The sequence below is a fragment of the Oncorhynchus mykiss genome, chromosome 4, assembly GCF_013265735.2.
Source record: "Oncorhynchus mykiss isolate Arlee chromosome 4, USDA_OmykA_1.1, whole genome shotgun sequence".
Classification (NCBI taxonomy): Eukaryota; Metazoa; Chordata; class Actinopteri; order Salmoniformes; family Salmonidae; genus Oncorhynchus; species Oncorhynchus mykiss.
Window position 1 is genome coordinate 18,351,458 of NC_048568.1, and position 14,535 is coordinate 18,365,992.

The 14,535-nt window shown below is 42.3% G+C and overlaps 1 protein-coding gene across 2 annotated transcripts in view; it reads left to right on the plus strand.

Annotated features, from left to right (window-relative positions):
* The window catches only part of LOC110522231 (scavenger receptor class A member 5), a 49,722-nt gene that overhangs the window by 25,954 nt on the left and 9,233 nt on the right, over positions 1–14,535 (plus strand). For both annotated transcript variants that reach the window (XM_021600448.2, XM_021600449.2), the window contains exon 7: positions 3,961–4,026. In XM_021600448.2, coding sequence (XP_021456123.2) covers positions 3,961–4,026 — 66 coding nt within the window. The remainder of the gene's footprint in view (positions 1–3,960; positions 4,027–14,535) is intronic.

Below are 14,535 nucleotides of genomic sequence, written 5' to 3' on the forward strand. Positions count from 1 at the left end.
GCGTAAGCATGGTTAATGAGACATAACAATAATAATGTCTACACTGTATTTCTCTTCAATTTGATGTTATTTTAATGGACCAAAAATTTGCTTTTCTTTCAAAAACAAACTTTTGAACAGTAGTGTATATAGTGTATGTCTTGCTCTTACCATACTAATAGAGGAAAGCCATGTCTGGGCTTTAATTGGTCCAACCTTAGCCCTGAGAACTGGCTGTAGACTCCTATGGTGCCTCGACACCATTGGAGTCTATAGCCATGTCTCAAAGCCTCCTAGAAGGCCGTTTCCTCGTTCGTCACCTTGTGTGTTGGAAAGCAGCACTTGTTTTGAAAGATATGTGTGAGAGATACTCCTCTCACACACATGATTTGAGACACAGCGCCTTATCGTATTGGTCATAGATTTGACTCTCCACAATAGGCCTATTCTATTTCTCCATGCTAACCAAGCAGCTGTTCTGGATCAGTTTAGTTTGGCTGAACTGTCCGGTGCTGGAGGCTCAAACCCCTGTGAGCCAACGACATTAAGATGGGATGTGGATGCCCTGTGCTGTCTATCTGCCCAGGCCTCCCAGGCCCAGCTCTATTAGACTGACTCACTGAGACTACAACACGCAATTAACAGGGTTAGAGAAATATCAGTGATGCTTGCAAAAGGGTCCTTGTGGAAAAGGCAGAGGTGTTTTGGGGCTTGTTAAAGCAGGCCTATGAATAGTCAGGCAGTTTCATTAAGTCTGTTTTTCTGTGAATAGTGGTGTTTGCAGTAGGTGTTTGAACCAGAGTGGTCAATTTCTCAACCTACAATGAGGATGTGGTCAGCACAGAGCACTACCCGACACTTGGTGGTTCGGTCTGGGCGCCACTGCAATTGGTCCCTTTCCTGTGATTTTGAATATGAAAATTCACGAAGTAAACGTGGGATAATGGTCACTTTATAATCATTGTGTAATGTTACTTTATTACAGTAACAGCTCATAACCACACCTTGGGGTTTTAGACTTGCAATTACAGAGAAATGTTCCCACAGAACTGAGCGGTAGGACTTCAACAAAGGCATATCTTTAGTTTGTTATTTTCATGAATATTCTACTAAATAGTACAATAATGTTCCTTTTTGCCAGATTTCGTGGTGTCCTCTATTATCATGGACATACTTCTGGTATTACACATTAAAATACAACAAATCTGAAGATTTTATTGAGCGGAATTAAAGATTGAAATGGAATGATTACTTCATTTTCTACAGCCTCTCTCAAGTCCAGACAGTAAATCTAGAATTTCAGATGAAACTGCAAGGCTCCAGAATGTCCCTGCGTCCACACTCCGCTCCTCATCAGATCAACATCAGATGCCCTCATTCAGGGCACAAATGTCTTCAAGGAGGATCTACTTTCAATCGCATTTATAAGACTGTTAACTGGCCTCAAGTAGTGAGGCTTTTCTATGTCTGTAAAGCATATAACATCATCGGACAAGCCAGAAAGATGCCATAACGATTCTCTCTGCTCACTCTGAAAGAGGAGATGCAGGACAACTGTGCTTTCAGCCTCTCAATCCCAGTCATTTTGTTAATTAAATCCTTTAATCGTTAAATTGATGTTGTCTTTTGCCCTGACCCCTTTTTGTCTTTCAAAATTTGGCATACAATCCACAGACAGCTGAGTTGCCTCAGATGTTGAGAGCGGAGCAACAAACAAAACAATGGCCCACAATAATGGACTTCAGATCACAGAGAATCAAGGACATATGGGTTCATGTTGACTTTTGGGGAAACATACACCCTGACCATATTTGCTATTTGTACTGTTTCTAGTCCGCTGCATTGGCTAGGAAAACCAAAAGCCGAAGGGGGTTGTAGTTCACAAGGGGGTTGTCCTATAATTTGTATGTCTAATGACAAGGTGATTACATTTCGTTCGTGAGGCTTCAATTCAGGTTAACAAGATAATAAGGTATCCAAAGGGAAATTGAGCTGAGGGATAATGTTTAAAATCAGACCTAAGGTTGGTATATCTGGCGTTCTTCTCAGGGTGAGGGGGGCTATTTTAGAGCTACTTTATGTTCCCCCAACCAAGAGCAAAAATACCCTCTCATGTCTCCCAAGTATTCCAGTAAGGCAATTTGGAAACCTCAAACCATAGCCTATCTTTAGGCCTAATCCCTGCCCACCCAGAGTCAACCATGACAGACGGAAAGGGCACCGCTCAGAGAAGTAGCATGCTGGAAGGTTCTCTAGGGACATACACGTAATACTGTTCTTCTTCAAGTGAATCACTTGTGTTCAGTTTAATTTTGTACTTGCATGATGTTATATACACTGCTCAAAAAAATAAAGGGAACACTTAAACAACCCAATGTAACTCCAAGTCAATCACACTTCTGTGAAATCAATCTGTCCACTTAGGAAGCAACACTGATTGACAATACATTTCACATGCTGTTGTGCAAATGGAATAGAACAGGTGGAAATTATAGGCAATTAGCAAGACACCCCCAATAAAGGAGTGGTTCTGCAGGTGGTGACCACAGACCACTTCTCAGTTCCTATGCTTCCTGGCTGATGTTTTGGTCACTTTTGAATGCTGGCGGTGCTTTCACTCTAGTGGTAGCATGAGACGGAGTCTACAACCCACACAAGTGGCTCAGGTAGTGCAGCTCATCCAGGATGGCACATCAATGCGAGCTGTGGCAAGAAGGTTTGCTGTGTCTGTCAGCGTAGTGTCCAGAGCATGAAGGCGCTACCAGGAGACAGGCCAGTACATCAGGAGACGTGGAGGAGGCCGTAGGAGGGCAACAACCCAGCAGCGGGACCGCTACCTCTGCCTTTGTGCAAGGAGGAGCAGGAGGAGCACTGCCCTGCAAAATGACCTCCAGCAGACCACAAATGTGCATGTGTCTGCTCAAACGGTCAGAAACAGACTCCATGAGGGTGGTATGAGGGCCCGACGTCCACAGGTGGGGGTTGTGCTTACAGCCCAACACCGTGCAGGACGTTTGGCATTTGCCAGAGAACACCAAGATTGGCAAATTCGCCACTGGTGCCCTGTGCTCTTCACAGATGAAAGCAGGTTCACACTGAGCACATGTGACAGACGTGACAGAGTCTGGAGACGCAGTGGAGAACGTTCTGCTGCCTGCAACATCCTCCAGCATGACCGGTTTGGCGGTGGATCAGTCATGGTGGGGGGTGGTATTTCTTTGGGGGGCCGCACAGCCCTCCATGTGCTCGCCAGAGGTAGCCTAACTGCCATTAGGTACCGAGATGAGATCCTCAAACCCCTTGTGAGACCATATGCTGGTGCCTTTGGCCCTGGGTTCCTCCTAATGCAAGACAATGCTAGACCTCATGTGGCTGGAGTGTGTCAGCAGTTCCTGCAAGAGGAAGGCATTGATGCTATGGACTGGCCCGCCCGTTCCCCAGACCTGAATCCAATTGAGCACATCTGGGACATCATGTCTCGCTCCATCCACCAACGCCACGTTGCACCACAGACTGTCCAGGAGTTGGCGGATGCTTTAGACCAGGTCTGGGAGGAGATCCCTCAGGAGACCATCCGCCACCTCATCAGGAGCATGCCCAGGCGTTGTAGGGAGGTCATACAGGCACGTGGAGGCCACACACACTACTGAGCCTCATTTTGACTTGTTTTAAGGACATTACATCAAAGTTGGATCAGCCTGTAGTGTGGTTTTCCACTTTAATTTTGAGTGTGACTCCAAATCCAGACCTCCATGGGTTGATAAATTTGATTTCCATTGACATTTTTATGTGATTTTGTTGTCAGCACATTCAACTATGTAAAGAAAAAAGTATTTTATAAGAATATTTCATTCATTCAGATCTAGGATGTGTTATTTTAGTGTTCCCTTTATTTTTTTGAGCAGTATATTAATCTGTGTTACTTCTTATTCTGCCACTGAGCGTAACACAATATTTTGTTGTCTGTCTTTCGTTTCCAAGGTGACAAAGGAGACAGAGGACTGAAGGGCGAGAAGGGAGACCGAGGTGACCGTGGTGAAAAAACAGGTGAGACCAGTGAGCAGTGAAGAGTTATGGGATTGCTGATCCCTCCTCATCCTCCAAATGATCTTGGTCGATGATGGTGTCCATTGTTATCTGCGTACATATCGCTGACACTGCTGCATCGTAAAATGAGTTATTGGAATAGGTTGTAATAAAACCCAGGTAGGCTATAGAATTGAACCCTAACTGACCTACCAATCAACTTTCACTACCTCTGCACTCCTTCGGGGGGTGAAGGAGTGCAGAGGGTCTTTTGAGGCCTTTTCCCTCTCTGTTTTGCTTTGGAATGCTGTTTACTCCATCACAACACATTCCAAAACTCAGCACCAGAGCTGAAGTCACATGCTGGTCTCAGTCTAGTGAGTTCATTACTCATTTACATCAGTAGCTGGAGGCTCTCACCTGGCAGACCCCACTTGTAAACAGGGATGCCAGTGGATCAAACAGAAAAATAAACTATTTTTATGGACCGAGCCACAACAGGCATAAATCTCTGCTCTACTTGTACATGGAACGGTCACCTCATATGTTGAAGCAGTTATTAGCGTGACGTTTTACAGGTTTCTTCCTGTATCCAAACCACTCAATATGGCTTACCTCACCAAATAATAAGTATCCAAACATTTATTCACCGAGTTTGAAGCATGGGCAAACTGGTTAGTAGGCCTGGTTGTACTGAGTGGGCCTGTCGTATCGTTGTACAGTATACGCCCTCACACCCCCACTGACAGGTAATTTCAATAAAACCACAATGTGTTTTCAAGCAGGGAAAGAAAACAAACCCGCAAACCTCAATTTCTTCCCTCACACAGGAAATATTATTCTTTCTCTATGACATCATTAAACCCATTTTGGTGTGATGAGAGCTGGAACGGTGTTCTTCTTAAAGTGACAGCTACAAACATCTGAAATACATTTCTCTTCATTAGCTACAACCAGGAAAAGATCAGAACTCCACATTCAAAGCCATGTGATTTAAGAGGTTTTCTTCTGGTACTTGGTCTGGATTTGTTTCCATAATTGTCAAGCTCTCATGCTAGTGGTTGATGGAAAGCAGTGGTGTCACACAAAGTATAGGTCCTCGTAGTGAGAGGAAGGTCTGTCACAGCTCAGACACCGTGGGGCTCTCCCCCAGTCCCCTTGTTCATTTATCTTCTTTACCCCGCTATACTTTTAGAATGTCACAACTGACAACCATGCTTCTCCTAGAAGGTTGAGAGCTGGCGCTTACCTCAGGCTGAGGGTTAGGGCTGATAGCTGGGGCTGAGAGTTGGGGGTGCAGTTGAACCTAAAGCCCCATATACCGTAACATGACAAGCTGTAAAATGTCAGGTGCTTTAAAGCTTACTTGGTAATTGTTGCCATAGCGTTGCCTTTCACCCTAACAGCCACACACTTCTCAGGATGGGGGTACCGAACTTTGATACGATATCCCAAGAGTCCAACAGAAACTGGAGTAAGCTTGGATTGGAAAGATTATTTTTACAGGACAGGCACAAGCTCCATTCTCCACATTTGAAGTGTCAACCCGGTGCTGAGTTAGACACTTTACTCATATACACATGCGTGAGCGGTCACATTTACACATGAACAACCTGAAGTTGAGAACATAACACACACTCACGCGTGCACTCAGAACTGCACACACACACGCCCCAAAATGCACAACATTGTCTTAGTCCATTGGTCCAGAAATGTTGTTGCAATGGGCCGAACATTGGTTCCCTGCCAGATGTTGTAAGCTGTTGCGCTAAGATTCAGATTCACTCCCTTCCTCTTCCCTAAGAGTAGAGAGGAAGGTATAACGTTTGGTTGACTGCCAGTTTTATAGGTCAGTGTAGCCATTTTTGTTTTTTTAATCAGTTATTGTTTATGGCCTTATTATGTCTTCATACATGCCAAAATCAAGTCAGATATCATTTTTCCCCCAGTGTATTTGTAATGAGTATGATGGGAGACAGAGTGCTTGTTTCAAGCACAGGGCGCAGCAGGTGTTTATTTAGTAAAGGACCACAGGAGGAGGCAGGTAGCTGGGTCCAGGAAAAGGCAGAAGGTCATACTCAGGGAATACAAAAAGGTAACAGTACAGCCAAGGAAAATGGCTAATGACGTAGTCCGGGAGATCAGGCAAGAGGTTGATGACAGGAAATCTGATAGGTAAAAGTACAGGTAGGAAAGAAAAAAATAAAACTATGTTCGTGAATGGATAAAATGGACAAAAACTATGATACACAGGAGGACTAATATGGCCCTAAACAGCGCTCCGCCTAGACCGTGGACAAAAACAAACAATACCTCACAATGATGGGATGCAATGGACTGAACTAAATAGTGTGTGTAAATGGCATATAGGTGTGTGAACAGGTGATCAGAATTCAGGTGATTGGGAGCTGGGAGCTGGAGAGTGAGCTGCGTTCAGGGGATCTACATGTTTGAGAGTATGAGTTAGAAGCAGACGTTACAGTATTTTAATAATGAAAAGACCTAGTTAAAATTGTAGCTGTAAGTATAACAAAGTGGGCCAGTGCTCCAATTGCCAAATGCACAGTTGGAAACGTGCCTGCTTTCATAAGGTATTGACAGCACTGTTTTTAGTGTTTTCTCCCATAAGACTAAACAGCTCTTTTTCTAGAACAAATACTTCAGTTGTGAAACTACAGAGAGATGTCATGAGCGTATTTTAGTTGGCAGTGATTATGATTTTTGTGGAAAAGCAGAATGGAGGGTGATGTCTTTGAATCCAAAAAATAGTAATTATACAGATGATTAACAAAACACGAACACAACCGTATTCATACCTTGGTTTTTATTGTAAATGTGAATTAAAAAACTTTGGATTATGGTTTTCATACGCATACCTTGTCCATAATGTAGAGAGGCCTATGTGATTTTCATTGAAGAGGTAAGGGAGGAGGATGTGATTTGCATAACATACCAATACTAATGGACATACAGTACCAGTCAAAGGTTTGGACACACCTACTCATTCAAGGGTTTTACTTTACAAAACCATGAAATAACACATATGGAATCATGTAGTAACCAAAAAAGTGTTAAACAAATCCAAATATATTTTATATTTAAGATTCTTCAAAGGAGCTACCCTTTGCATTTGTCACACCCTGATTTGTTTCACCTGTCTTTGTGCTTGTCTCCACCCCCCTCCATGTGTCGCCCATCTTCTCCATTATCCCCAGTGTATTTGTACCTGGGTTCTCTGTTTGTCTGTTGACAGTTAGTTTTGTTTGTCAAGCCTATCAGCGGTTTTCCCCTTGCTCCTGTCTTTTTCTTATTGACCATTCTGCCTGTACCTTGCCACACCACCCTGGATTATTGACCTCTTCCTGCCCTTGACATGTCGTTTTTCCTGCCCCCTGTTCTAGTAATAAACAGTTGTTACTTCGACACTGTCTGCATCGGGTTCTTCTCCTGAAACGTGATGGCTTTGCACACTCTTGGCATTCTCTCAACCAGCTTCATGAGGTAGTCACCTGGAATGCATTTCAATTAACAGGTGTGCCTTGTTAAAAGTTAATTTGTGGAATTTCTTTCCTTCTTAATGTGTTTGAGCCAATCAGTTGTGTTGTGACAAAGTAGGGGACGTATACAGAAGATAGCCCTTTTTGGTAAAAGACCAAGTCCATATATGGCAAGAACTGCTCAAATAAGCAAAGAGAAACGACAGTCCATCATTACTTTAAGACATGAAGGTCAGTCAATCCGGAACATTTCAAGAACTTTGAAAGTTTCTTTAAGTGCAGTCGCAAAAACCATCAGGCACTATGATGAAACTGGCTCTCATGAGGACCGCCACAGGAAAGGAAGAGCCAGAGTTAGAAGATACTTGTTTGGGCCAAGAAATACGAGCAATGGACATTAGACCGGTGGAAATCTGTCCTTTGGTCTGATTTTTGGTTTCCACACCAGACGCGGAGTAGGTGAATGGATGAGCTCTGTATGTGTGATTCCCAACCTTAAGCATGGAGGGGGAGGTGTGATGGTGTGGAGTTGCTTTGCTGGTGACACTGTATGATTTATTTAGAACTCAAGGCACACTTAACCAGCATGGCTACCACAGCATTCTGCAGTGATACGTCATCAAATCTGCTTTTGCTTAGTGGGACTATCATTTGTTTTTCAACAGGATATTGACCCAACACATCTCCAGGCTGTGTAAGGGCTATTTGACCAAGAAGGAGAGTGATGGAATCCTGCATCAGAAGATCTGGCCTCCACAATCACCCGACCTCAACCCAATTGAGATGGTTTGGGATGAGTTGGACTGCAGAGTGAAGGAAAAGCAGCCAACAAGTGCTCAGCATATGTGGGAACTCCATCAAGACTGTTGGAAAAGCATTCCAGGTGAAGCTGGTTGAGAGAATACCAAGAATGTGCAGAGCTGTCATCAAGGCAAAAGGTGGCTACTTTGAAGAATCTAAAATCTAAAATATATTTTGATTTGTTTAACACTTTTTTGGTTACTACATGATTCCATATGTGTTATTCATAGTTTGATGTCTTCACTATTATTCTAGAAAATAGTAAAAATAAAGAAAAACCCCTTGAATGAGTAGGTGTGTCCAAACTTTTGACTGGTACTGTACCTTTGTGTGCCTCCTTGTCTTTATACCTGCAGACAAAGACACAAAAGTGAGCAGTTCAATCATCTTCACCCAAAACAGCTAGCCTTCAACATATTCTAATGGCCTACATATTATTACCTCTCTGTTGATTGATATCCATTGAATTGTGTCCTTTTTCTTTATGCACAATATGAAAAGGTAGATGGTATCATCATAAAACAATGTCAATTTAGATAATACAAGAACCAAACCTTAAATTGTGCCGGCACTTGCTGTCCTTTCAAATTCAAATCCAAATGTTTCAGTTGGGCAGTTAGGTTCCTGCAAGGACCCCCACCAACTAAAGAGGTTCCTCGATGAACCCCACCTCATATGGGCTTCTTGGAAGAACCTTTTGGGGGGCATTTTCAGTGCCAGGAACCCTAGGGTTCATAGAAGAACCCTTGTTGAACCCCACATTTTTTGAATGTGGTGGACAGGAGGCACCCAGATCAGCCTCCCACTGAGTTTGCTGGGGGAAAGAGACGCTTGCACGCACACGCACACACACGCACACACACACACACACGCACACACACACACACACACACACACACACACACACACACACACACACACACACACACACACACACACACACACACTCACACACAAGGATAACGACAATACCCACCCAGAACCCTCTTTAAACAAGGCAGAACACAGTCTAGCATCAACACATACAGCAGAGGTGACTTGAGATGGAGGAGATGGCCTCAGCACAGTTACGATATCACATAGACTGGTCCCTGTGATGGCCATCTCTGGGAGGTGAGGTCTTGCATATGAAACTCCCTTAGGGACCGTGAGCAGGGGCACCTACAGTCCAGGGTAGAACACAGATTGTGTTTGCCTAACCAAAGAACTGACAAACACATTTAGTCAATGAAAGCCAGAGAGATGTAGTGGTGTTTGTATTCAGACGCACAGATATCAAGCAGAGATACATTATAGAGTAAATGCTTGTACAAGTTGACAAATTCAACATGGGAGATTGTTTGTTATGTTGTCCTTGTTCTGCAGTAGGCTACAGCTATTTAGTTTATCTTGACAAACGGTAATCATTTCACTTGATGATATGGCTGATATCCTGTCCCTGCATCTCTATTTCTTGTGACAGCATTCTCAGACCTAATTCCACTAACGGATAGGGGAGGCTTTCCTTCTACTGCAGCACATAGTCATAAATGTCTCTCTGTAACAGTGTAACATGGCCCTCTAAAGTGCACTCAATTCTATTTCTCATTTCCCACTTCCCTAAAGGAAGTATTTCATGATTCACTTACAGCTGTACGACTGTTAAGTTTTAGTGATACTACAGTGTCGTGTCTGGCTATGCCGGATTAAGTGATATAACATGATATTCTATCAAATAATTTCTCTGTAATTAATATTACCTGATTGAGCTAATCATGTAAATGTAATTAACTGGGCACCAAAAAATTATATTTATAGAGCTGTTATCTTTCGAATAAACTCTTAAAGACCTAGTCATATTTTACAATATTAATCGTCATCTTAATTCAGTCTCATCTGAAAGTTGTAAATTCTTGGTGATCTAGTTTGGAGTGGACTACATCGTATTTAGTTTGAGCTAAATCGAGTTGTTCTTGGAGACAACGGTTTTGTTGAAGAGTTTGTGCTCGTTCATCGTCATAAGTATTTGCAATTACTTTTAATTGATCAGATTTCAAACGCAGTTCCTCGACTAGCAGAATGTTTTAATTTCCTGCTTTTGTCAATAGTTGCTCAGTTCTCTCCATCTGTCCCCTCATGTTAGCCATGTCTGGCACGTGCATCAGCTGTACACTGTGTTATTGGACCGATGCCACATTTTTATGGCGATACATCAGTGCAAAAGTGGGGAGAACCGTCACAAAGCCTGATGGTTGATTTTGGAGAGTGTTCGCAATTTCGGCTGTTTTTTCGCTAATGGCATAATTAGGGTTGGTATCGCTGCTGAGGTCAGAGATCAATGCTTTTATGGGTGGAGGTTCACTAATTAGCAGAGGAGTGGTGACCACCTCCTTTGATAGCTTGCACATTATTAGAAACATTTAAAGGAACATTTTTCCTATTTTCTTTCAAAGTTTGGAATTCATTGGAAGCTGCAAAGACAAGTTTAATCTATTTATAGATGTTGACGAACTATCAGTACTGTACCAGTAATGTGGAAGTTGGACGTGAATGAATATGCAAAAGCAAACTGAATTAATTAATCAATGCCAATGATTAATCCTACCTGGGTAGGCTATCTGGGTATTAAACTTTAATTAATCTGAGAAGTTGCTTCATCTAGGTTAGTTTGGAAAAAGTTTACAATGTCTTATTTAGAAAACTCATCAATTTGGATATTATTTAAAATGTCTATTTCAGAATATAAATTGCCAGATTTACACTTTAGTTCAATTGGATAAGACATTGATATCCGTCTGGATATCATAAGTAATGACTTGAGTGTGACATGAATAATTCTCCATGAACAAATATCCTGGGCACACGTCAGCGGTCAGTGATTTCACACAGATACATTTCCAGATACTATATGTTTCTATTTTTGTCAGAAAGTCATTTTCATATCAAGTTAAAGCGTACTATTAGCTAGCTAGCGAACATTAGCTTGCTGGCTCGCTAGCTAACTTTACGTGTATGATCTGTGTAGTAATATCATTTGCATTGCTAGTTATAGCCTAATGTTAGCTAGCTAACATTGCACCTAGTTGGTTAGCTGTTTAGCTACCTGCAGATTTATACTACAGCTATGAAAATGTTTGTGTTGGGAGTAGTATGAGTTTATTCCGGTTTATTGTGTAGCTAGCTAACTACATGTCTAAACAAAAGACTCCACTTCGCCAGCTGATTACATAATCCATCAAGTTAGCCAAGTGTGTCTGCGGGTGATTACAGCCATCTATTGTATTTCATGAACATGGGTACATTTCTAGACAATAGTGACCCATCCACTTAACTAGATGTGGTTGCGGAGTGGTTAAAGCATGTTCTTCACGTGTCAGGAAATCAAATGGAACTATCCGGAGAGGGACTTCCGTTCCGCAAGGCGGAGGAATTTCAACGTAGCACAAGAAAACAAAATGGCTACTTTCCCTTGTTAGCTTTAGCATGCAAGCTAAACCCTCCTTTGTGCATGAGAATGCAGCACATAGATTACCTTGGCAAGGGAAAGGTTTTGCTTATAACGTATTATGGTCAAACCCTTTTCGGCGTTTTTTGACAATGTTTTAACTGGAACACACGACAAACAAGGAAATGCACCTTGGTCAACTCGTGGGAGAGACAGAGATATATATCGCTGGTCAAGCGTATATCTCCTGAATTTAAATCGGCTGGCTCTTTGTCCTCGCTCGAGAAATTAATAATGACCGAGCCTACCCGCATCTGAAACGCTCCAGGCAGAAATAGCCCTGCGTTTGGCCAAACGCTCTATTTCTCAGATTTCTATAATTCGCTTTTTCGGCCCTCATACAGAAATGTGTTCGCTTACGTTACCCACTGACTACGTCAGCGAACAACATGGAGGCGGGGAATCTTCAGCACACACACACAATCATTTTTGTCTTTATCACTCCAAAAATGTGTACAATAACTTGGTATATTATGTAATCTGCTTTTCAATTTTATACAGGCTGAATCAAAATGAAAGCGTCATTCTATTTTAGAATCCTATCAGCGGGCTCCAATAATGTTGACTTAACCCAGACGTGTGGCCTAGTTCCATAAATGTTCAAATCCTTTCCGGATCATCGAACAATGGTACATTTTTAGATTACAGAGTATACTCTTGGCTAACAAGTTGAATCAGCAATACACAATTGGGTTTAATTATTTATTTACTAAATACCTAACTAATCACACAGAATTACACATACACATATTTAAATCATAACTTGATTACAAATTACGTCATAAAGGTAAACGTCCCTAGCGGGCGGAACAGATATGACAGCTGGTTACACAAAAGAAAAGGGGCTGAGTTTGAGTGAAAGAGCGGGAAGACTGAGGAACAAAGGGCAAAGCTGTGCTATCGTAAATACAGTATCTTATGCATTCTAAATTACCGCCCATTTGGAAAAGTAAAATGCAATAAATATTTACTCTGAGCTGCGCTTCGGTAGGTTGGTGGTAGATGGAAGGCCGTGTTGCCCAACCGAGGCCTTTGTCCTTTGAAGAATGTCTCTGCTGGTAAATTGAATACGTTGTAGTAACGTCGTTGTGTGGTAGACGGGATAGTCTGTCTGTTCCTTCCTAACCCTTGTTTGCAGCGGCTGTTGCTAACTCAACAGCTAGGAGGTATCACTTCTGTAGTGAATAAGAGTTCAAAGTTCATACCATTCGCAACCAAAGCTCTTGCTGATGTTGGCTTCGTTCTGTAGTTATTATCTGAACCATTCTAACATCGGACCGTCGTCCTCACGTCCTCGGAACAGGAGGTTATATTGTCTTCAAGGGCTTTTATAGGAAGGGAGAGGAGGGCGTGTTTGAAAAGTTTTATAGCCAATGTCCCTTCACAGGGGCGGGCCACTGATTGAGCAGAGCCCTATCTTATGAAAACCCAAATCTCACATTTTAGAAGCTAAAATCACATTTCATCCCATCATGAATAATTTCATATTCAAACATTTAAATTGAACAACAATTCCATGTGAATCCGATAACTCTGATGTGTAGACTTTCCACTGTAGAGTTTATGTCATCTTATCATTGATGAGAATGTCTCAGATGACAACCGAACTGACATCATATTCATTAAGTACCACCGCATATGTTCAATTGGTCGGATTACCAGAATATAGTTCATTTCCCCCCACCTTCTGATGTTCCCAGAATCTCTATGTTAACCAAGGGTTTTGCAAATGTAACATCAGTAGGGTAGAGAGAGGAAAAAGAGGGAAAGAGATATTTATGACTGTCATAAACCTACCCCCAGGCCAACGTCATGACAACAGTAAGTACGCGTATCTCTAATTTGGCTCTGTGGGCTAAATCAATCTGACCACATAGTGCCAGTCAAGTAGACCTATGCATCATTGTGCCGAATTAGCCGTTTATAAGAGCGTGGGCTTCTCCATGTCGGTTCAGCTACCTACTGCACACAGATCCTCATCCACTGTGCCATGTTAGCTACCCTGCTAATACCACCATGGCTCTGGCCTAGCCCCATCACACCCCTATCAGAGATAACCTGGGTCTGCGTCTCACTGGACAGATTGAAGTTTCCTGAGCCATTACCAGAGTAAAGTTATGCCTACATATCTGCAGCAGACACATGGTTTCAGTCTGCCAGATTGGCTGCATGTCTCAGGCTAAGACTAGAGCGGAGCTCAGGCTGCAGCATCTGCAACACATTAACAAGATGTTCCTGTGCTCTTCTCGAGTCTATCCTCCAGATTCATGTTCAGCCATTGGAGCCCCAGGCTATTCATCTCCTAAAAAGGTCAATAAAGACTAGTTGAGTCAGAGTTAATCTTCCAATGGGAGGTGCATTTACACATGAACAACCTGAAGTTGTGAACATATACACACTCACGCGTGCACTTAGACCTGCACACACACACGCACCAAAATGCACAGCATTGTCTTAGTCCATTAGTCCAGAAATCTTGTTGCAAAAGGTCCAGATGTTGTAAGCTGTTGCACTAAGATTCAGATTCACTCTCTTACTCTCCCCTAAGAGTAGAGAGGAAGATATAATGTTTGGTTGATTGCCAGTTTCATAGGTCAGTGTAGCCATTTTTGTTCTTTAATCGGTTCTTGTTTTTGTCCTAATTATGTTGCTCATACATGCTAAATTCAAGTCAGATATAATTTTTCCCCCAGTGTATTTTCATAATGAAAAGACCTAGTTCAAATTGTAGTTTTGATGATGTAAAGT